At 37.2% G+C, this 22,189-nt stretch overlaps 1 protein-coding gene across 2 annotated transcripts; it reads right to left on the bottom strand.

Moving 5' to 3' along the window:
* Positions 1–3,637: 3,637 nt before the first annotated feature.
* On the bottom strand, positions 3,638–20,920 carry ankrd28b (ankyrin repeat domain 28b). 2 transcript variants are annotated; one of them, XM_052578491.1, is made up of 28 exons: positions 20,645–20,914; positions 16,279–16,362; positions 16,116–16,194; positions 15,915–15,985; positions 14,441–14,641; positions 14,173–14,260; positions 13,944–14,086; positions 12,097–12,309; positions 11,935–12,013; positions 11,734–11,848; positions 11,494–11,576; positions 11,334–11,397; positions 10,151–10,219; positions 9,927–10,067; positions 9,730–9,841; positions 9,624–9,650; positions 9,463–9,537; positions 9,139–9,340; positions 8,585–8,672; positions 8,373–8,490; positions 8,050–8,269; positions 7,236–7,323; positions 7,069–7,152; positions 6,292–6,437; positions 6,099–6,181; positions 5,904–5,986; positions 5,723–5,814; positions 3,638–5,136 (listed from the first exon to the last, which is right to left on the bottom strand). In XM_052578491.1, the coding sequence occupies exons 1-28, from the start codon at positions 20,669–20,671 to the stop codon at positions 4,853–4,855; spliced, it is 3,159 nt and encodes a 1,052-aa protein (XP_052434451.1). In that variant the 5' UTR covers positions 20,672–20,914; the 3' UTR covers positions 3,638–4,852. The 2 variants fall into 2 exon arrangements, with proteins under 2 accessions (XP_052434451.1, XP_052434450.1); XM_052578490.1 differs by having other exon boundaries at positions 11,334–11,576; positions 20,645–20,920.
* Between the last annotated feature and the right edge of the window lie 1,269 nt (positions 20,921–22,189).

The raw sequence follows: 22,189 nt of genomic DNA on the forward strand, positions 1-22,189 counted from the left end.
TTCCTGCATAAAAATGATCTGTATGAAGAATTTCAGTCAGGTTTCAGGCCCCACCATAGCACAGAAACTGCACTTGTTAAAATTACAAATGACCTGCTCCTTGCGTCAGATCAAGGCTGCATCTCATTTCTAGTCTTAATTGATCTTAGTGCTGCGTTCGACACCATAGATCATGACATACTCATAGATCGATTACAAAACTATACAGGTATTCAAGGGCAGGCTCTAAGATGGTTTAGATCCTACCTGTCCGATTGCTACCATTTTGTTTACTTTAATTGGGTGTCATCTCATTTATCATCAGTAAAATATGGAGTGCCACAAGGATCCGTCCTAGGTCCCCTTCTATTTTCAATATACATGTTGCCCCTTGGTAATATTATTAGAAAATACGGAATTAGCTTCCACTGTTATGCTGATGATACTCAGCTATATATCTCAACGAGACCAGATGAAACTTCTCAATTATGTAAGCTAACAGAGTGTGTTAAAAATGTAAAAGATTGGATGACAAATAATTTTCTCCAATTAAATTAGGATAAGACAGAGATATTAATTATTGGACCAAAAAACACAACACAGAATCTTGTAGATTACAATCTGCAACTAGACGGATGTACTCTTACTTCCTCTACAGTCAGAAATCTGGGTGTTATATTAGACAGAAATTTGTCTTTTGAAAATCATATTTCCAATGTTACAAAATCTGCATTCTTCCATCTTAGAAACATTGCCAAGCTACGAAACATGTTATCTGTTTCTGATGCAGAAAAGCTAACTCATGCATTCATGACCTCTAGACTGGACTAATGTAATGCACTTCTAGGTGGTTGTCCTGCTTCGTCAATAAACAAGCTACAGGTAGTCCAAAAGGCAGCAGCTAGAGTCCTTACGAGGTCAAGAAAATATGATCATATTACCCCAATTTTACAGTCTCTGCAGTGCACTGGCTACCTATTAAGTTCCGTATCAGTTACAAATTATCATTACTTACCTATAAGGCCCTAAATGGTTTAGCTCCAGCGTACCTAACTAGCCTTCTACCACGTTACAACCCATCATGCTCCCTAAGGTCACAAAACACTGGACTTTTGGTAGTTCCTAGGATAGCAAAGTCCACTAAAGGAGGTAGAGCTTTTTCTCATTTGGCTCCCAAACTCTGGAATAGCCTTCCTGATAATGTTCGGGGTTCAGACACACTCTCTCTGTTTAAATCTAGATTAAAAACACATCTCTTTAGCCAAGCATTCAAATAATGTATCACTTAAATTGTGAGTTTAGTTGTATCTGATCAAATGTGCAGTTTTATTCATTAGCTTGGGTTAAACTAATTTCAGTTTGTTGGATCAGCAGCTATGCTAATGATGTCTCTATTTTGTTTCTATGTTTCGCCGGATTTACACAAGCTCCAGTCTGGATCCAGAACACCTGAGAAGAGATGATGCTGATCAGAGGACCTCAGATGATGCTAACCCTGAATCAACAAACAGAACTAACATTTATTGCTACATGTGTGACTGCATCATAGAATAATTATTAATTAATAATATTAATGATGTTCATCGTCTAGCTGACTACGTCTTGTATAAATTTTATTTTTATTTTTTTACTTTATTAGTTTAACACAGTAAATTGGTAATTTCAGAGAATTAGAGGATCATCATTGGCTGTCCTAAGCTTTAAGAGGTTTGAAGATTCCTGTTTTACAGCTTAATCTCAGTCCAAACAGGTGAGATTAGTGGATATAATAACTCTGGCCCAGAGAAACAACATATTTTTAATCCAGGGTTAATCAATATTACTCAAATCTTGACTGAGGAATTATAGTTACTTTCAGAGTCTGAATGTAATAATTGGTTTATCCCAAACAGAGCCTCATAAGTGTACTAAACTAAAACGTGTTAATTTCACACTTATATGAAAATGTTTCACAGCTAATCGTTGCAGGAGAACAGCTCTAAGTGAAAGTATGTTTAAACTGAGATGAGCTCTGCACTCTTCTGAACTCTTCTGAACTCTTCTGCACTCGGTCCAGCCAGAAAACAAAAAGACAGCATGTGCTGAACCTTCATGAACCATTAGAAATGACAGACGATTTTAGAACACATAAAAATGGCATTTCAAATACTGGTGGGAGAAATTAAGAAACCATTGGTAAGAATAAGTAAAAATAAATAAATAAATGAATACTAGACAATTATATAAATCTAATAAAAAATATATATGTAGCTTATCTTTTTTTTAAGACAGAAAAAACCCTACAAAGGTCCACTATTCAATGTGGTGTTTATACACAAGGCTCCTCATTCTGTTTCTATTATTTTAAAATCTTTATTATTTTTATGAATATTATGTCTAAAAAGCACAAATTATAGGCTTTTAAAGTTGAGCTAGATAGCTGAATTAATATATGAACTAATATATATATATATATATATATATATATATATATATATATATATATATACATAATACAATATAACATTCATATGAATGTTTATAATTGTTTTTTTTCTTCACTATAAATTTAAGATAGGTCTGCAAGTAACAATTTCATACTTTTTCCATCAATTCCTTTACCTGTAAATAGTTTTCTTAAAGCTGCAGTCTAGGACTGGGTATAATTTACCTTAATAATACCTATAAATTTCCTGGGTATATCTTTCTAATCTTTTTGTATTCTATTTTCTTTTCATTTATTATGCAATTGTATATGTATGTGTGTGTGTAAATACCTCTAACTAGCTTGCTCTATTCTTTTATTTTTTATTGTTTTCTTTTTATTTATTATATTAGTTAAAATCCCATGCTACGTGTACTGTATTAACCTAATTGAGACTTGTTATAGCACTTATCATTGCTCTTTTTGTTGTTTTTGATTGCTTCCACTGTCTTCATCTGTAAGTTGCTTTGGATAAAAGTGTCTGCTAAATGAATACATTTAATGCAAATGTAATGTAATTTTATTTTGATCAATTCCAAATAAAATTTTGCTTATCGATTCCCATTTTCAATTTAAGTGTGGTTAAAAAAAATTAGTCAAACATTTTGAAATCAAACTTATTTTTTCTCTTTTTGCAAAAAAATGTATTGCTGCTAAATACCATGAACAAAAATCAGCTGACTATAAAACAGTACTGTTTTTATGCAAAATAGAGCTGCAAAATACTGTATCAATTTAGAATTTTTTTTATTTTAATTGAACGTTGTGGTTCTCTCATAATTCCGAAAAATATATATATGTATATATATATATATACAATAAACAAATCTTATGGAATATATGAATGGAAGGTTTCAACGACTCACTCAAGATTTACTTGCTTCATTACTTGAATTGATTTTCGATTCCCACCCCTACTGCATTCCACAACTTTTAGTGCTCTAGAGATTAATAAAAAGAACTGCGCACATCCTGCGCAAGAACATTGGAGCTACCTATATCCGTTTATGTCTATGATGAATCATACACGTGCTGGGTTCATACCAGAACTGATCTAAAATAGACCGGATATAAACACTTATTAGGTGTAACGAGGTGATGGATTCTTGATGTACTCATTACATAATTTTTTTTTTTTTTTACAATGGATACGGACTGCAGCTTTAAACATTTGAGAATAAGAAAAATAATAGATTCAAATTACTGAACTCATTTATTTAATCAACCATAAAATATACAGGAATCTCTTGTGAGTAGGGGGCATCAGCGGCCATCGACCGCACCAATCACTCTCCTTTTCCCCAAAGAAGAGGACAGAAAAGGAAACAGATCCCCGCTGACCCCCTCTCAGCCGGGAAGCTGTATTGAACAGATTTCCAGTTTCAATCATTCCAAAATCAAAGCTTGAAAAGAGACAAACACAGGTTTCTGACAGGCCATCACAGAAGGATCGAGTGGTTTCATTTGCTAAATCGAAGCGAGCATATCTGCCCAAAAAAGTCATGTTAATAAGAGCCAGAAAAAAATATATATTTATATCTCAACATACAAAGAGATCGAATTCTGTTCTACCATTGGTTTACACAGTGTTCCTCATTCTGGAGCAAAGCATGCTGGGAGCCGTTTGCCTCTTCATTTTCAGTGCTTTTCACAGACGTAGTGTTGTACTTCTTGTGCATCTCATTTGTTCTCTCAAGCTGCCCCTTCCCTCCATACAGTAATTTATGAAGGCACAAAATGATGATGAAATATGGAAAGTAAAAATAAATACCATAGATAAAAGGAATAATTTATCCTAAAACTGAAGATGGAGACAGTTAGCATTTTAACATCACTCATGCTTGTGGCCAGAATCATTACAACGCTGATGTTCATGTCCGCAATTTGCCCCTGCGGTTTTGAAACTACTGAAACGCTGATTTTTATTAGATTTTTTATTTTATCCCCCTCAGAGGGACAGAGAAGTAGACAGGTATTAAAATCGCATTTTAAAAAATAAATCATTTCTTTCCAAGTAAATGTAAATGATCGATTCAGAAGTGCACGCTGACTTGAAACCGTTGAAAGCATCACAAATATTGCCAGTCTTTCGCGAGGGAGGATCTGAACGTCCAATCCCAGTTGCACTACGACAGTGTCAAACTGCTTGTGCAAAAGTTGCTCCCAGGCTGCTGATTCTTGTCTTTTATTGCCATGTCTAGAGGTCCGCCAACTTCTCCGTCATATTTGTGTATGGCAAGATGTGCTGGCAGAGGTTGAGCTGATGGATAAGGGGGCTGGGAGGGCCAGCCTGCTGCGCCTCGTACATCTGTTTGTTTGCGTGTGGTGTGTGTAGAGACTCTTAAGGCTCTGCGGAGGGGCTGGCCGCTGGTAATTAAGACAAAATGTGTGCCTCTCCTTTCCTTCTCCTCAGTACGTCTCTGAGTCCGAGTCGTTTAGCTCGTCGTCCTTGTAGAAGCCGTCATGGCGACCGATGCTGTTGAAACTGCAGTAGGAGCTGTGTTCGGAGCGGAGCATGGGCAGACTGTCGAACGTGACGCTTTTGGTGGGGCTGGTGTAGTGATTGATGGCACTGAACGTGAGGCTGGGCACCGCTCCTCCGCCGGGAGACACGGGCATCATGGTGGCCAGGATTAGCGCCAGGCAATCTGCCACATCTTTGTTAGGAGCACAAGCCAGGGCTGGAGTATAGCCTTTTAGAGAAAGAAAAGAAATTATGATAATTATTTCCAAATATAACCTATGCTGTAGGTACATACCTAAACCAAACTATAATCATAGTTCACGGTTTATATATATATATATATATATATATATATATATATATATATATATATATATATATATATATAATGTTTGCCTTTCTACCAATAATATAAAAGCAATCGTTAAGATACACTTTTTTTGTATACATTTTAATTCCTTTGTTTAACCGTTCTATTTGATTATTAAAAAGACTTCTATCTGTATTAGACAGAATTGTTAAATGAAAACAACAAACAAGAGGGAGAATGAGAGCAATGTGTGCTGAACCACTACTGTTTTCACCGCAGTCAAAATAAAGGTCCTGCTTCAAACACATCGGCCAAACTGAAAAACCTTATCAGCTGATGCCTATATTTGAAAAATGTTAATACAACTCATACACACACACACACACACACACATATATATATATATATATATATAAAATCATCCACAACATATTGCAAATCTCTAAACATTTTAAACATACGAAAATCTATAGTCAGGTTAAGATTAGAAATCATCAGCATTTACCATTTTCATCAACGGCTAGCACACTAGCACCCTTAGCTAGTAGTTCTTGGACAACCACAGTCAAGCCATTCCTGGCAGCCACATGCAGGGGCCTGGAACATGACAATTTAATATTAGGCTTATAGTTGAATATATATTTGTACATCGGTGAAAGTGCATAATTTCTGTGTGTTGACCCTACGTTTGTAAAGCTGCACTGGTGGAGTTGATGAGGTTTCGGTCAGTGATCTTCTCCAAGATCAACAAGGCACTGGTTTCATGACCCTATCGAGATCAAATGAAAATCAATACAGTAACAGATAGGAGAACATCACAATATATACTAGATGGGTATAACTTATGGAATTAAGACATGAGAGAACAGAGTGTTTCGTACCTTACTGCAGGCCAGATGGAGAGCAGTGTTTTTGTTGGCATCCTGTAGTGTGAGATCTGCTTTTGCGCTGCTCACCAACACCTCTGCCAAACACAGACAGACATCGTGACACATCAAAAAACAAACACAAACTCAGTTAACTAAAAAAAAAAAAAAAAGGAAAACATTTGAGGTTTGAGTGTTGAAGTCCTACCGACTGCATTAGTCTGGCCGTTCTCAGCAGCCATCATGAGTGGGGTTTTGCCTCCAGCATCCACACAGTTCACCTGTGCGTTATGACCCAGCAAGAGCTGCAGACACTCCACGTGATCCGTGAACGCTGCAGCATGAAGAGGAGTCCTGTCACAGAGGAAAACGGTTATAAAATGGACCTCAACCATAAAAAGTGATGGTTCAAAAAAAAATTAAAATAAGATAACACTTTATTTAAAGGACCAGTTCTCACTATTAACTAGTTGCTTATTAGCATACATATGTCTATTATATTGGCTGTTTATCAATACTTATAAGGCACATGCTGACACCTTTTTCTGCATGAGCATATTTTTGATCTCTTAAAAAATGACATTATTAGGTAATATACAGAACAGTTTTAGTTCAATTTCCATTAGCAAAATTGTGATATTTACTATTACAGTTAAGATTTTATCAGTGTTATTTTAGCATTATTTGAAAACTATTATAGTACTTATCAATATTTTGAATTGCCATTTTTTTCAGTTTTAGTAATTTTAGTATTTCAACTTTCAAGATTTCTAAGTATTATTTTATTTAAACTTTAACTAAAATTAATTTTGAAAGTTTTAGTTTTAATTAATAACAGCACTGTTTTGTCACTATTGATCTAACATTAAATAAATTGAACGTTATTACTCATACCATACTATTTCAAAAAAGAAAAGAAAAATTGTCCTCACAAGCCACATCGATCTAAATGGATGAAAGACTAAATAAACAAGAAGACCAGCACCTGTTTTTGGAATCCGTAGAGTTGACGATGGCAGGACTAAGTGTCTCTATCAACATCTCAGCCGCTCCTTCATTGTCATTTATACTGAAGGTCATAACAAAAAAACAGCTTCAATATTTTGCCCTTTTAAACACAATCACATACCAACCCAAACCGAGTGCACTTACACAGCACAGTGAAGCGGGCTAAAGGTGTTCCCTTCAGTCTTATGAAATAACTCCTGCTCCAGCAACACTTCAACACATGTGTCATGACCTGCAGAGAGATAATTTGGTGTAACAACAGTTTATCTAACAAGCTTCTGGAGTCCTGCTCAAAGAGAAAGAAGAAAAAAATAAGTCAGACATATTTCGATCATATTTCGTGATTGGGCTGGTTGGCATTTCACCTTGTCGGGTCTAGTCACAACAAACTATAACATTGAGATTTTAACAAAGAGATTAAAAAAACAAAACAAAAAAAAAAACATTCCAGTGTTAACATTTTGCATCGAATGACAAACAGACACCAAAGTGCCATTTACAGGGTTCCCACCCTTTCTGACCAATGAATGTCCATGACTTGTCCAGTCGATCGTGATTACTACATTATCATCATTACACAATGAGTGCTGAAGAGGATTTCCATTTGTACGCAAATAACTATTCCTTAAAATACGATTATGCATAATAATTATGCATATGAGTAAGTGAAAGTCCCTTAAAAAAGCAAACAAGTTAAATTTGAATGTAGCTCAAGAGGTTTTGACTTCCTGAGCCTTCAAACAGATCATAACCAGAAATTCAAAGTAGTAAAAATACTTTATATTAAATGGCTATAGAAATTTCCATGACTTTACCATGTCTGGAAACCAGTTTTAAAAAACTCCCTGACATTTCAATGAGAGTGGGAACCCTGTATTATTTTCATCAGACTTGGTGCAAGCAGGCATTTAAACTGGTAGGGTGCATCGATCTGTGATTGGCAAGTGTGTTTATTCACCGTTGTAACAGGCCCAGTGCAGGGGCGTGTAGCCCTGGTGGTCAGTGATGACAGGAATGGTCTCTACTGACTGGGCAGCATGCAGAAAGCCCCCCAGAACCCCAACGTGGCCACAGGCGGCTGCAAGGTGCACTGGAGAGCGCCCCCTACAGTCCCGTACCATGAAACTGGCATTTTGCTGCAGCAGGGCCTCCACACACTCCTCATGACCCGTCACCGCCTGAATGGAACAACACACACAGCCATGAGCCACGCTTTGAAGCACTAGCACAGGTGAGAGCCAGAATCAGTAGAAATACTGAAGAAACTCAGTCGTGATTTACCCCTCTGTGCAGAGCAGTGCGGCCCCGTTTGTCTTTGGCATCGACATTGGCTCCTTTATTAATAAGGGAGTAAACACATTCTGTGTGTCCACCCAGCACTGACAGCATCAGAGGCGTCCTGAAACCAAATAAATGACTCTGACTCCGCAATCTATAATTTTCTATTATTATTTTCTACAAGAAGAAACTGGAAAATAGTCTCATGTACTTACTGGCCAATCCCATCCTGAATATCCACTGCACTCTGCAGGTCAGCATTTCCGATGAGCAAACGGAGACATTCAGAGTGACCATTTGTGGCTGCAAGGCAAAAGAGAAGACACGTGTGTCATGAGAGTAAGGGTGACCCCGAATAGTCGAAGATTCAATGCATCAATAGGAGGAGCCTGATTTGACCATCAATCTTAGTTAAACATTCATGGGGTGTCTTAAGTGAAACATCACGATGGATGATGACATTAGGGGATTGGGGTTTGGGAGGTGGTTGAATTCTTATAAGAGAAAACAACTAATGATTCCTAACACTTTTTTAGGTGTTTTATTAAAGTCCCTTTCAATGAAAGACTGTTCACTCAGCGGCCTTTCATAAGAATGAACCATCTTTGTATATCTATAGTCCTTAGTTTTATTATAAAATGAGACTTTTTCCTTTAGATTAACCAATAAAAGTAATTCAGATTCCCAACTGAATCACAATCTGTGTCTGGTCACAAACTATGCAAATAACTGAAGGTCATGTAATCTCATTAGTCTTTGCACACCATACCAGCGGCGTGGATGGGGGTGCGCTTGAGCGTGTAGTCTTTCACCAGGATGGAAGCCCCCTGGTTGATGAGCACATCCACACATTCAATGTGGCCTTTGAAGGCAGCCAGGTCCAGCGGCGTGTGTCCTTGTGCTGTTTTCACATCCAAATCCAGCAAAGACTGAACCAATACCTCAAGAGCCTGGTGATGTCCATGATATGCCTGAGGACATCCGTTAAAACAACCGTTAAATATAATCGGAGAAGAACCCAAGCCAGAAAGCATAAGAGAATTGCAGTGTTTCTCAACATTTGGTGCACAAACCAGATGGAGACTGTACTCACAGCCAGGTGGAGAGGGCTCACAGGAGCACGTACATCAGAGTCATTTAGGATGTCTGTCCCTGAGGTTTCCATTAACTTCAAAACAAGAGACAGGATCTAATTAGGTCTCATCACTCTGCGACAGTCTTAAAGAGGTTTACGTTGAGCGTCACAGCACTTACCACATCTAAAGGAGTTTCACTCGCAATCTGATGAAGAATACAGAAGTATATTAAGCTGAAAATATCGAAAACATAGACCTAGTCACATGATTTTAAGCTATCTCACCAGCTCCAGACACAGGCGGTGTCCATAAGCAGAGGCGTAATGCACTGCATTGTAGCCCTGATTGTCTCGGATCCCTGGGTTGGCATCATTCCTCAGCAAATATTCCAGGCACCTAGTTAGGGAACGAGAGACTGGTAAATACTTGTCATTTAATAAGTTATGCACACCATTCGCTAATATGGGATACAGCAACTTACTTTCCATCTGCGTCCGAAGCAGCGGCGTAATGGAGGGGGGTGCAGCCCCTCTTGTCAAGCTCATTGACATTGGCTCCTGAACCCACCAAAGCAAACAGGCACTGGTAGTTGCAGTTTGCAGCTGCGTAGTGCAAAGGTGTCCTAAAGAAGAGACCGTACGCTCAAACCTCACAATCAAAAATATCATGATGCATAATGAATGACTAGGTGCAGAGAAAACACACCTTCCAAAGCTGTCCTTCCTGTTGAAATCTGCCCCTGTGTTGAGGAGAAGATTCAGACAATCAAGGTTCCTGTGGTAGAAAACACATTTTAATTAGATACAGCAATAAAGACTCAAGCTACATGAATGAAACATTAAATGGGTTGCACTAGACTGGTTAGTGGCAAAGATGAATTATTCACAATAATAATAAAAAAAATACTTTTAACCTCAATATAATTTAAGTTTTTATTCATATCAAATACCGTGTAACTAACTATAAAGTTGACTCTATTCTTCTCCCAGTTCTGCCACTTATTTGCATGTATTTTCACAATCAATATCATTTAGAAATGTTTTTGAACTACAAAACACTCATTTACACATATTTGTGAATCAGAATATCAGATTTTTCATGACAGGGTAAGCAAGTTTATGAATATTGGAATAAAGAAAAAACTAAATAAAAGCGATCCATCGGTCATACAGTGTTACCGCGAACGTGGTGTGTCACGTGACAAGCATGACGTGTCGCCATGGAAACAGTAAGGGGAAACGTTCTAAATTGACGGTCACCTGAAAAACCTCACTCTGGGGGGAGCGCTAGAATATTTTAAACTCACCCCTGAAAAGGTTAAAGGTTTAGTCATGTCAGCTTCTAAGAAACACTCATTGACGCTGGTTTCATATGATTTGAAAAACATTAATACCATTTACATGTAATGTAATGATGTTGTATTGCAACCACCAGTAAACATTTTAGCTTTATTTTTATCATATTTAACATGCACACTGAATACACCCAAGTACAAAATATATAAAAACTTCATGAAAAATAAATATGAACTAACACACAATATGAACTAACCTTGGTATAAACTTATAATAAAAAGGTTAAATTATCAGATATTTTAAGACATTAAATTATGGGTGTTGTTTCAAAATATAAATAAGTCTTGTTTTGTAAAGACATTGATTTGTATACTTTTTTTGTTTAACTTTTTTTTAAGCAACAAATAAGATTGCGCAAAACGAATACAGGGTTTTTTTTCAAACATTGTATTCTTTTAATATTTGTATAATTCTGACATTTATGCCCCACAAAATATCAATATTTCTTCTTCTTCTTCTTTTTTTTAATAAATAAACAGACTGGGACCAAGAAAAACCGTCATCATCGACCATAAAATCTAACATAATCTCACCCGCCGGCAGCAGCAGCGTGTAAACAGGTCCTTCCAAAGTCATCAGGGGTGTCTATATCAAAGCCTGGAAGACACAAACTTGCTGTTACGTTGCAATTCATTATGTAATCCATGCACAAAGAGTGCACTGGCTGACAATCTGAGCAGTGATACAGCTTACCAGATGACAGCAGTTTACGACAGCAGTCTGAGTAGCCGCTGAGGGCAGCCAAATGCAGTGGAAACATGCCATGAACTCCCCTCCTAAAAGAAAAACACAATGTTACAACCAGACAGACAGGAGCATCTCGCTGTATACGCACAAATAATTTTTCTGCCTTCATCTAGATTTCCACAGTTAATGCAGAAATGAAACAAATCTGTTACATTGAGTAATTAGCAGGCACATGGGAATTCTCACTTGGCTGTATCAGCTCCATTAGTGATCAGTGTGTTGATGAGAAGCTCGTGTCCGTATCGAGCCGCGATGTGCAGAGGAGTATTTCCGTTCTTATCTTCACAGTCTATCTCAGCACCTACACGTATACGAAACAAACAAGACGCTGTCAGATACTGCAGGTTTGCACACGGGTAATGGACAATTTCAAAACTCAAGACTCGCCGTTTTGAATAATGGCCTGAGATCTTGAGAACCTCCCGCGGAGCGCAGTCATATGTAGAGGAGTCTTACCATCCTTACTCTGCAAAAAGATAAATAACCAAGTGACAACGGAATACACTTGTGATTTTTGTCACACATGGGCAGCCATAGTAGAGGTCCCACCTTGATATTGACATCGGCTGCATTTCCCACGAGCAGCTCAAGGCAGAGCGCTCCGTGCCGTGAGGCGGCGGTGAAGTGCAAGGGTGCGAAGCCCTTCTCGTTAACCTGGTTCACATTCGCGCCACACTCGATCAGCTCGTTCACCACTACATCCTGACCGTTGTAGCAAGCCACGTGCAGAGGCGTGTTCCCATACGCGTTTGGCTCATTTATCTGTAAGCATGTGCATAGTTCAAATGTTCAGACATTCACACTGTGGTTTAATTACTGTATGACTGAATGAGACTGAACGGAGGTGTGCAACCAATGTAAGCATTGTGCAGTAGCCCAATTAGTTATCCGTGCTCTTCATAAGCACAGCAGTCTACTCTTGTAGCTCTTTTGAAGCGGATCTCTAGATCAAAAGGTTAGCATGATGCCGTCTGAACCATACTTGGACCGAACCGCCCGCAAGAGTTCAAATGACTGCGTGAAAGCAAGCATTTTATTATGTTCTAGTCAATCAAACAGATTGCCACTTTGTTCATTTGCCAAACTGAAAATTTAAAATCAACTTGCTCCCTGCCAAAATGGTTAACGTCATGTGACACTAGCGCTAATCAATACGAACGGGCACATAAGCATTTAAAAAAGTTTGGCATTGAAAAGTTTGGCATTGAATTCCATGAAAAACATAACATTTTGATTTGACATTTTACATTACATTTTAAAAGATGCAGCAATGGACAGAAGTAAAGCAAACCACTTGAGACAGACTGAAACTGTGCAACAGATTCACATGAGAGTCTGTCTGTCTTTCAATTAAGATATCGTGACGCACTGTAATGTGTTGAATAATGATGTATGTATTGTAAAAAAAAATCTAGTTTAAAATATTCATGATGTTTTAACTAAAACAAAATGACATTTTACACACCAATCCAACATTTACTGCCAAAACGACAGCATGTGGAATGTGCCAATCTATGTCATGATAGTGTGGCTAAACACCGCCTCCGCAGAGGTAGATCAACGCCTGCTTCTAAATCACTGCCGGTGTAGCTCTGCCCACTGACTTGTGCACATAGTGTAAATAACACGAGAGTCAAACGCATGTCGAGGCAGAAACCAAAAAATAAACATGCTCTGAAGACAAGTATTTGCATTGCCTTCCTTCTAATCCCAGCATTAGGAAAGAGAGAATTAACTTTATTCTTAATGAAGATCCAGACCTCATCAGCAAGAACTTGGTACTTTGTAAACAAATCTGCAGGAAAATCAATTGATCAAACAAGGAACAATTTGACTAGGGCTGCACGATAAAGTGCATGGGATTGTCTTATTACAGATCATTTGATATACACCAAGTCTTTATGTATTTTTGACCTAAAACACAGCAATGTCCATATGTGTAGGATGCAGGCTGTCAAATACACACAACTGATAGCCAATCATAGCTTGGGCAGTAACTTCTGAGTCCACAATTTGCCACACCAATTCAAAAAGAGCGTTCTGATGAGGGGGTTCAAAACAGGACAGAAAATATACTTTTTTTCCCAGTTTTTTTATGGAAAATCTTTATCACATTATAAGGAGACCTCAGAATATAGTATAAAATAATAAAAGCAGTTTGTGACTCCTTTATGCTAATACTAGTGTGACATATCAGCTTCACTCATGTTAATCACTACTTAAAATGCCTCTCAATTATTTACAAGCTGTAAATCAAGGAAGAATCACAACATTAGTGTTATGAAGAATTTTTCTTATAAAACTTAATGGTTACTATGATCTATAATGTAGATATTAAATATCGGCTCGTTTGAAAGACATGCATTTTAAGAAAGTAGGACAATGTGAACACTCACATCCACTCCTAGGTCCAGCAGATACTTCACCACACTGATCATCCCGCTGGACGCTGCAGCATGGATGGGTGTGTAAGCTTTCTTATCCTTACACATCACCTCAGCGCCATGAGACACCAGCAGTTTGACCACCTCGATGTGACCTGATGGGTTAAAAGGGTTGGGAATTTACAACACCCCACATAAAGTTGTGCAAAAGGCTGGAAAACAAATAATCGATTCGTCTCACCCATGAATGCCGCCCAGTGGATCGCCCTTCTGTCCTTCTTATCAAACGCATTTATATTTGCTCCTCTGGATAGCAGTAACCGCACCATCTGACAGCAGAAAAACATGTTATTATACTTTACACATGGAGGACAATAAAACAGTGTGTGAAAAAAATGGAATTGAAATAATGATAAACATACATCTCTCAACTGTATCTCCAAGTACTTTATGAATTCTGAACCATCGTTTCAACAAACCCAAACATATGCAAATGGCTGTTGACTGACCTCCAGGTGGCCACTGTGGGCAGCGTGGTGCAGAGCTGTGCGTCCAGCCCGATCTGATACATTAACATTGCTAAGCAGTGGCACCAATGCCTCAGCGCAGCGGACCGCTTTGTTAGCAGCCGCCACATGTAGAGGAGTCTGCCAGTTCTTATCGCGAGCGTTCACATCGGCAGAGTGCTTCAACAAAACCTGAACCGCCTCCTGCAGGGCACAAGGTCACAGGAAGACACGGATCAATTAGCTGAAGCCTTACTTTTCATTTTTTTACCTTAATTTGTAGTTGCATACTTCCACAGCTTCAAGCAAGTCACATTTTGTCAATTCTCAAGCTCAAAAATATTAATGCCTGAAGTTTATGATACAGGGTTTTTGCAGGTTTTATGAAGGTAAATGTATGACCTTTTAAAGACCAAGTAAAAAAAGAAATGAATTGAAGAGAACACAATACTTCAATATCTTCTATTAATGAGAATGTCTAGTGAACACACAATGAGTTGTAAAGTTTGAAAATTTGAACCAATCTCCATTACTTTTTCAATTTACAATGTAAAATAGTTTAAAGCTTGAATAGCTCTGCTCAAAACCACTAGAATATGGAAATAAGTTAAGCATAAACTCACTTAATTTTGTTCCGTTTTTCCAAGACTTTACATTTTAAGTAAATGTATCTTAATTTAAGAATGTTTGTATTGGAAACTATATGCATTTTCTGCAATTCATGCAACTTAATTATTAAATTAAGAACATTTAAGACTCACAAACACCCTGTAAACCTAACAGAAGCTTTTACATTACTTATGTATTTTCTTTTTTGCTTTTATTTATTCCTTTGCTTGTTTTTTTCTTTGACTTTTTTTTATTACCGATAATAGTGAAGTGACATTCAGCCAAGAATGGTTACTCATACTCAGAATTCGTGCTCTGCATTTAACCCATCCAAAGTGCACACACACAGAGCAGTGAACACACACACACACACACACACTGTGAACACGCATTACTGGATGCAGTATTTACTTAATTTATGAAATATTTACTTAATCAACTGTAGACTACACCATTTTCATTTAAAATATTTATATAAAATATAGGTAACACTTTAGTATGAGGACCAATTTTGACTATTAACTAAATGCTTATTATTAACATATTGATTCTTTATTAGTACTTGGCATGACCATATTCTACATATCCCTAATCCTACACAGTTTTAGACAAAATCATAGTTAATGGTTTGTTAATAGGAAGAATGGGTTCTTAAAATAAAGTGTGACCAAAATATTTAACATTTTTTGTAGATATAAAATATTTGTTCGTTTTAAAAGCACATTAGCCTTTGCTGTGCTGTCGGAATCTGTGTCACTATTTTGGTATTGCCTACAGAAATTATGGTACTGTGACAATTCTGTTCTTCAGGAAGCAAAGTTTAAGCAAAACCTACAGAATCCAAGTGTGTGTCTGTGTGTTGTAATACCTCACTGCAGGATGCCACTGCGCGGTGCAGAGGAGTCAGCCATTTGTTGTCTTTGGCATTCACCCTCGCCCCTACACCACAAGCAAAACATGAATAACAGTATGACAATACATCAAAGCCACATTTGAAGACACCTGGAATCACAGGGAGGAGATGCGAGAAGCTTCAGAAAATGAGTTTCATTATTCCAGATGCATTTACCTGATAATATTAAGAGCTCTATAATCTCAGCATCTCCTAGGTAAGCAGCTGCGTGCAGCGGTGTCCTTTTTTCATTGTCCTGAAATAAGTAGTTTATTATTAAGTGAACCAATTCGAAATATAAAAAGTGGATCGATTTCAAATCCAGCCATTTTTTTCTTACTTGTACATTCACATCTTCTTTCTTGAAAACGAGAGAGCGTACTTCATCCGGATCAACATTGAAAATAGCTTTTAGCAGGGCAGGCTGAAAGACAGAGACACACACATTTCAAGGAGAAGCATGGCCAAATCGGTACCGTGACATTTCATCTGTGCCCTGACACGTGAACTTAAATGCAGAGTCTGATAACTTGTTTGCAATAACTGGGAAAACATGGTTGACTCTCTTCCCTGAAGACTTCTGTTCAGACAGTAAACTGAAGCAGCAGCACCTTGAGGTAGTGTTGTCATGAGACTGCCTGTGTACTGCTTATGTAAATGCATGCTCAAGTGCCAGAGTGATTCTAAATAAAACCAGCTTCTGCCTCCTCGCTATGGCTTTTTGAGCTGCAGTGCAAATTGACATAAATCTTTAATCATTGGTCAATTTTCTTTTTTCCTACAATGATTAAATAAAAAAAATAAAAATACGTCATGCTTTCATTCTAGTAAACAAACATGTTTTAAAGGAGAGATTATAATAACATTGAACTTTGTTTCTTTAATCAGTATTTCGTCACAGTATTTCACAATTTGAATTCCATCTTTCCCAATACAATAAATCTCTCAATTTTTTTGTTAAAAACAAGGTTTTTAAAGGAAAAGGCTCAATAAACTAACGCACAGATTTAATACACTACGCATCAATATATCTTCCCTTTGTACTAGTGATGTCTGGTTTGCGAACGAATCGTTTGATTTAACTGGTTCTTCTTAGTGTTGAACCAAATCGGAGTGAATCTTTTGAACCGGTCGCGTCTCCAGTAAACATTAATTTATGACTTTTTTGACATGCTGACACTCTCTGAGTCGACATTAACCAACAGTACACTGACTGAACTGTGACGAGAGAACTGAAGATGAACTCAAGCCAAGCAGCTTGTGTGTACTAGCTTTTCTATGTGGACTCGGAGGGCTGCGCACTGTGACTCTGTGTTGTTTCAAGCTCATCATTCTGCACACAGGATGTGCATAAGCGCTCTGTGCTGCTCTATATGGGCACCTTTAGTATTAGAATACTGTTCTGTGCAATCAAAGAGTATTAATAGTCTTTCTTGTTCTGTCCTATCCATCACATTGCTGCCTTTATTACTGTGCTATACATTTAAAAAAAACGTCTTTTATATTTCTCTATAAATGTATATACTTGTTTTTTCATGAATGTATTTTACAACAATACAAAGAGCAATGTGTAACATTTTACCAGATTTAAGACTTATTCCCTTTATTTGTCAATATAATATTTCACCAGATTTTATAAAATGATAGTGCACCCGTGATTTTTCTAGAATCTAGAGTATCTTTTGCTACTGAATTATCCACTGAACTAGTTTATAATAATATTTTTCTCATAGATTATGATTATACATTTTTTCAATTGTTATTTTTCATTAAAATGAAGTTGTTTATGTGTAGCAGATTGTGTTTAACACACAAAAGAGTGTTGATCAGGTCAACACAGAGAAGTATAGAAATTATACATTGTTTAAAAAAATAAATAAAAACAGTGCTCGGATTAGATCAGTATTGGTAGATACTCAGAATTTTCGGTATCGGAGCGGTTCTGAATTGAGGGTTTACATACTGAACCAAAATCCACTAGGAGGATGATCAAAACCATGCTCAGATCTTTATTCCAAAAAAATAAGGTACATGTTCAAAAAGGATGAACAGTTAATTTATGATTTCAAGTAATGAAATATTAAAACAAATGATTAGATAAATGGGCTGTTTTAAACCTAAAGGAGAATCCCAACCAGTGAGGAGACTCAGAATAAGAAAATGTTCATCATTAACTGAAAGATGGATGCAAATCATGGTCTCCGCCAGCATGGAGAGAGCAGATGGTGCAGACAGTGCAGATCTGCTCCAAACTGTCATGAGTTCATACTGGACACCACTGTTCCTCCCAGCAGCTTAGCTTGCGCTACTGGTTTATCAAGGACACAAACAGCTAATTTGATGTTTATCAATAAAACATCTAGCCAGCTTCAACAAACAAAGAGAATGCCAGTTCCAACGGGTGACACAGAAGACAAATAAAAACCACGAGTGCATCCATATCAAAGAAAACCTCTGACACCAGTTCCCCTTGGCAGAGACCCGTTTCCTTTCCATATTCATCTCTATAGATATTCCAAACTTTGTCATCACTTTAAAAAACAAACTGCGGTTGAGAACAATGCACATGCCTTCCGCATCTTTTGCAGTACAGGCTTGCTGTGACTCATGGGAAGCATGTGCACTATACCAGAGTTACAGGAAGTGTTCAGTCACACATTCTTGAGTGTTGTGAAATGGGATGCAGAAAATTCTGATAACAGCCAAGTGTTAATTTGCCTCAGGTTTCACACCACGCAGAAGTTTCGGAAATCACACGCCATATTAGATAGTGTATTTTTTTTTTTTTTGGAAAGCACAATAAGAAAAAGGAAATCTAACTAATCACTAATACAAAAGGTTCATCTTCCTAGATCTTCTCTGGCTTATCTAAACCAGATAGTGTCAGTTGAGTTTGTCAGCGGAAGGACAAGCTCACACTGAGAGTCGTGAGAACATAACAAGCAAGCACTTGTGCTTGAAGAAAGCTTCATCTGAAAAGGCTCCTTCAGTAACTCTGAGCCGAGACAAGGCTTTATTTGTCACATGTGGCCTGCGCTCTACTGCATGCATGCGGCTTTAATCGTCTATTCAAGCGATGCGATCGTGTTCGGTCTCCTTTAATGAGCTCCTCTAGTTAATGCCATCACCATGGAGATGAGCACTTCTGTATCTCCTCGTCCTTCCTAACCAGAGCCTGAGTGATGTAAACACATGTCTACATGTACAAAAACTAAAACAACACGATACTGAACTCTCTGTCTGGTTCTGGAGGTCAACCGGTAATGTCAAGGTCATGGGTTTGACTTCCAGAGAACACCGGTCTGATGAAGTTAAACATTCAAGCAAATTTAAGCATTTGAAGCACTTAGAAGTCAGCAAAGAAAACTCAGTTCAGTACTAGAACTGTGTTTTCTTGCATGTCTTAACACACTTGAACAGACAATTACACACATACGACACTTACGTCAATAATCTAGGCAAGCATCTTCATAAACAGTCAGTTAGGTGAAGTTAGCAATAACAGGATAGAATCTGCTGCACAAACCTGATTTTAACTTTACATTAGTTAGGCTAGTAGTTTTTGTTGGGGTATTGAAATTGGCATTGTAATTTTATTTAAAAACAAGTGTCATCACCTTATTCAATTTTTATTTATTTATTAGGTAACATGGGTCAAAATTTCCTCTGTCTTTTTTTGTTTTTATCTATTTATTTTTGTTGCCGAACCAATGCAATTTTGACAGCTAAACGCACATATATGTCAATGGGTGAAACATTCCATTGAAAATCAGAAATTTCACGCGTACAAAACACTTAATGTCAAAGAAAAGAAAGAAAAAGCTATACTGCAGGAATAACAGTAGAAATGCTCCAAGTCTCTTAACATTCAGTTATCCTGAGGGAGACAGTAATGTGACAGGTGAAATCTATGACATCAGTCATTTAAATAAACCTTTCTGGCAGTGTCATCATTACGAAGGCCAGATGTCCAAAATATTTGGCATCTTTGGTCCACTTGTAAAGTCACTCTATTCTTGAATCTCCTCTACACTAGAAATCTCCCTCTCTCTCTATATATTTATAAAGCGAATGAATTTACATAACACTAAGATCAGCTGAAAACCCAAATTGTTTAGAGCTGCGATGGATGACTGGGCTTGTGCGTCACTGATAGTCGACCATACACCTGTCGTGCACTCAGCAAGTTGTCAGTTAATAAAGACTGACATTAATGTACGTTAATCATCATTTTTCATCACTCTCAACTTCAAATCCATAAACAAAACCAGCTCTCTGATATCTGAGCATTTTCATAGCCAGCACTAAAAAACATGTTTACCATCTAACCTCACGAGACCAACTGTTGCCCTAGCCTTAAGAAAAAAAGGAAACAGAAGACTTGTGCGGTTTATTAATTACTTAACAGATGATTGGAAACAATGTACACTTCATCGGTCACAAGCGTTATATTAATATCGTGGCTCGCGGACATTTAGCTTAGCAACTATTAGCTACATTCCTTCTGCACGAGATAACAAATACCCACAAATTACGTTTCGCTTTCTTTTTTTGCTTTTAGCACAGTGTAGCACATATTCGACCTCTTATACGTCTTTAGTTAAATGGCTTTGGACAGTTCAGTCGTCTGTGAGCTTGCTGGGTCGTTCACTGGCGTGTTAGCACTTATTAGCTTGACTCGGCTAGCTGTTTCTGACATCACTCACCTGTTCTCCAATTTTGAGAACCACCATGTTTCGATGCTCTCTTTGGATCTCATGCAGAACTAACCGGATATTTTTCACCACCACTGCCACTTGAATACTGATGTTTTGTTGTCGGTAGATCTAGCGTTTGCAGTAGGCCTGGGGTTTCCTACTTGCCACCGACGAACAGGGTAGAAAACTCAATAACATTACCGCCACTGCTGCCTCGCAAAGAATGGGGACGATGATTGGCTAGAGGGTGGTTTGAGCGACAGTACAAAGAACGGTAATTGGCTTAAACTCAGATGAGGGCGATGCTTGCTTGTGGACTGTGAAACGTTGTTGGATGTGTGTGCGCGTCGCAGTTTAACAGTAGGTATCAGATCGGTAAATGAAGAAATGCGTGTTTCTCTATAACATAGTGACTTCCACTTCACTTTTTAACAATGTTGTTGAATGTGATGAAAAGTGATGGTTCATTGAGATTATATAAGTGTTACACAGTTGTTTTGACATTTTCTATTTGTATTAATTATAGAAAATTACTGATGCAGGAGTTTTAACTTTTTGATGCCAAGGACCCCAAATATGATCATTCTGCTGAGGGAAACCCACTTCTTATTTCCCTCTTTCCTAATTCTACACACACAAATTGTTAAACATGCCACTGTGAATGGTAATTTTAAAAGTAGTTCTCAGTTTTCATGAATAAAACACACAAAAAAGGGTTTTCCCTTTCTTTTCCTAGAGTTAAAATGGTCAACAAAACAATGTACAAATTATATTTGTTATAATATATGGCAGTATATTTAATGATAACATTATAACCCGAACTAAATGTCACTGTTAGATACAGGTTTAAAAGTGCATGGCAGTATAAAACTGTCAAATTGTAATCAATTGACTCAATTCTGTTATATCCTATGTAACGAAATGTAAAATGTATACTCTCAAATTTCAGTACACTTGGAATATATTATTTTAGCCTTTTTCCTCATTGTGTCTTCACTGTGTTACAGGAAATACATATAAATATTTTCATAACTCTGTACAGAAAACAATGAAACCGGTTCCTCATATTGTTCCTTAAAAGGAACAGCTCATCAGCTGATAGCTGCTATAGTAAACTGAAGACTGTGATAGAAAGGTGTATTAGATTTAAAAAAAAAATATAGGTAGATTCTGTTTAAACTTAAAAAAAAAAAAACTTAAAGAAACTTGACTTTAGTTTTATATTTATATAAATATTTATTTATATGTGAGCGTTAAATAATCGAAGCACAAAGAGTCAATTTCATTGTGGTGCACCAGATGACGCTAAAGGAGTAAAATACTTCACTTTGAAAATACTTCACAGTAGGATAGTTGTTCTCCTGTGTCTAATGCACTGCATTCAGCGCTAAATAAATAAGTAAATACCTGGTATGGGTTAATCTACCCGCGATATATATAAACATGTATTTATACAAATTATTTATATGTGTAAGTATTTATATACATTTATATAAACACGTTTAAACAATTTAAATAGGCGAATTATTAAATAACATTAATTTTTGTAAAAAA

The sequence above is a fragment of the Carassius gibelio genome, chromosome B16 (assembly GCF_023724105.1).
Source record: "Carassius gibelio isolate Cgi1373 ecotype wild population from Czech Republic chromosome B16, carGib1.2-hapl.c, whole genome shotgun sequence".
NCBI lineage: Eukaryota > Metazoa > Chordata > Actinopteri > Cypriniformes > Cyprinidae > Carassius > Carassius gibelio.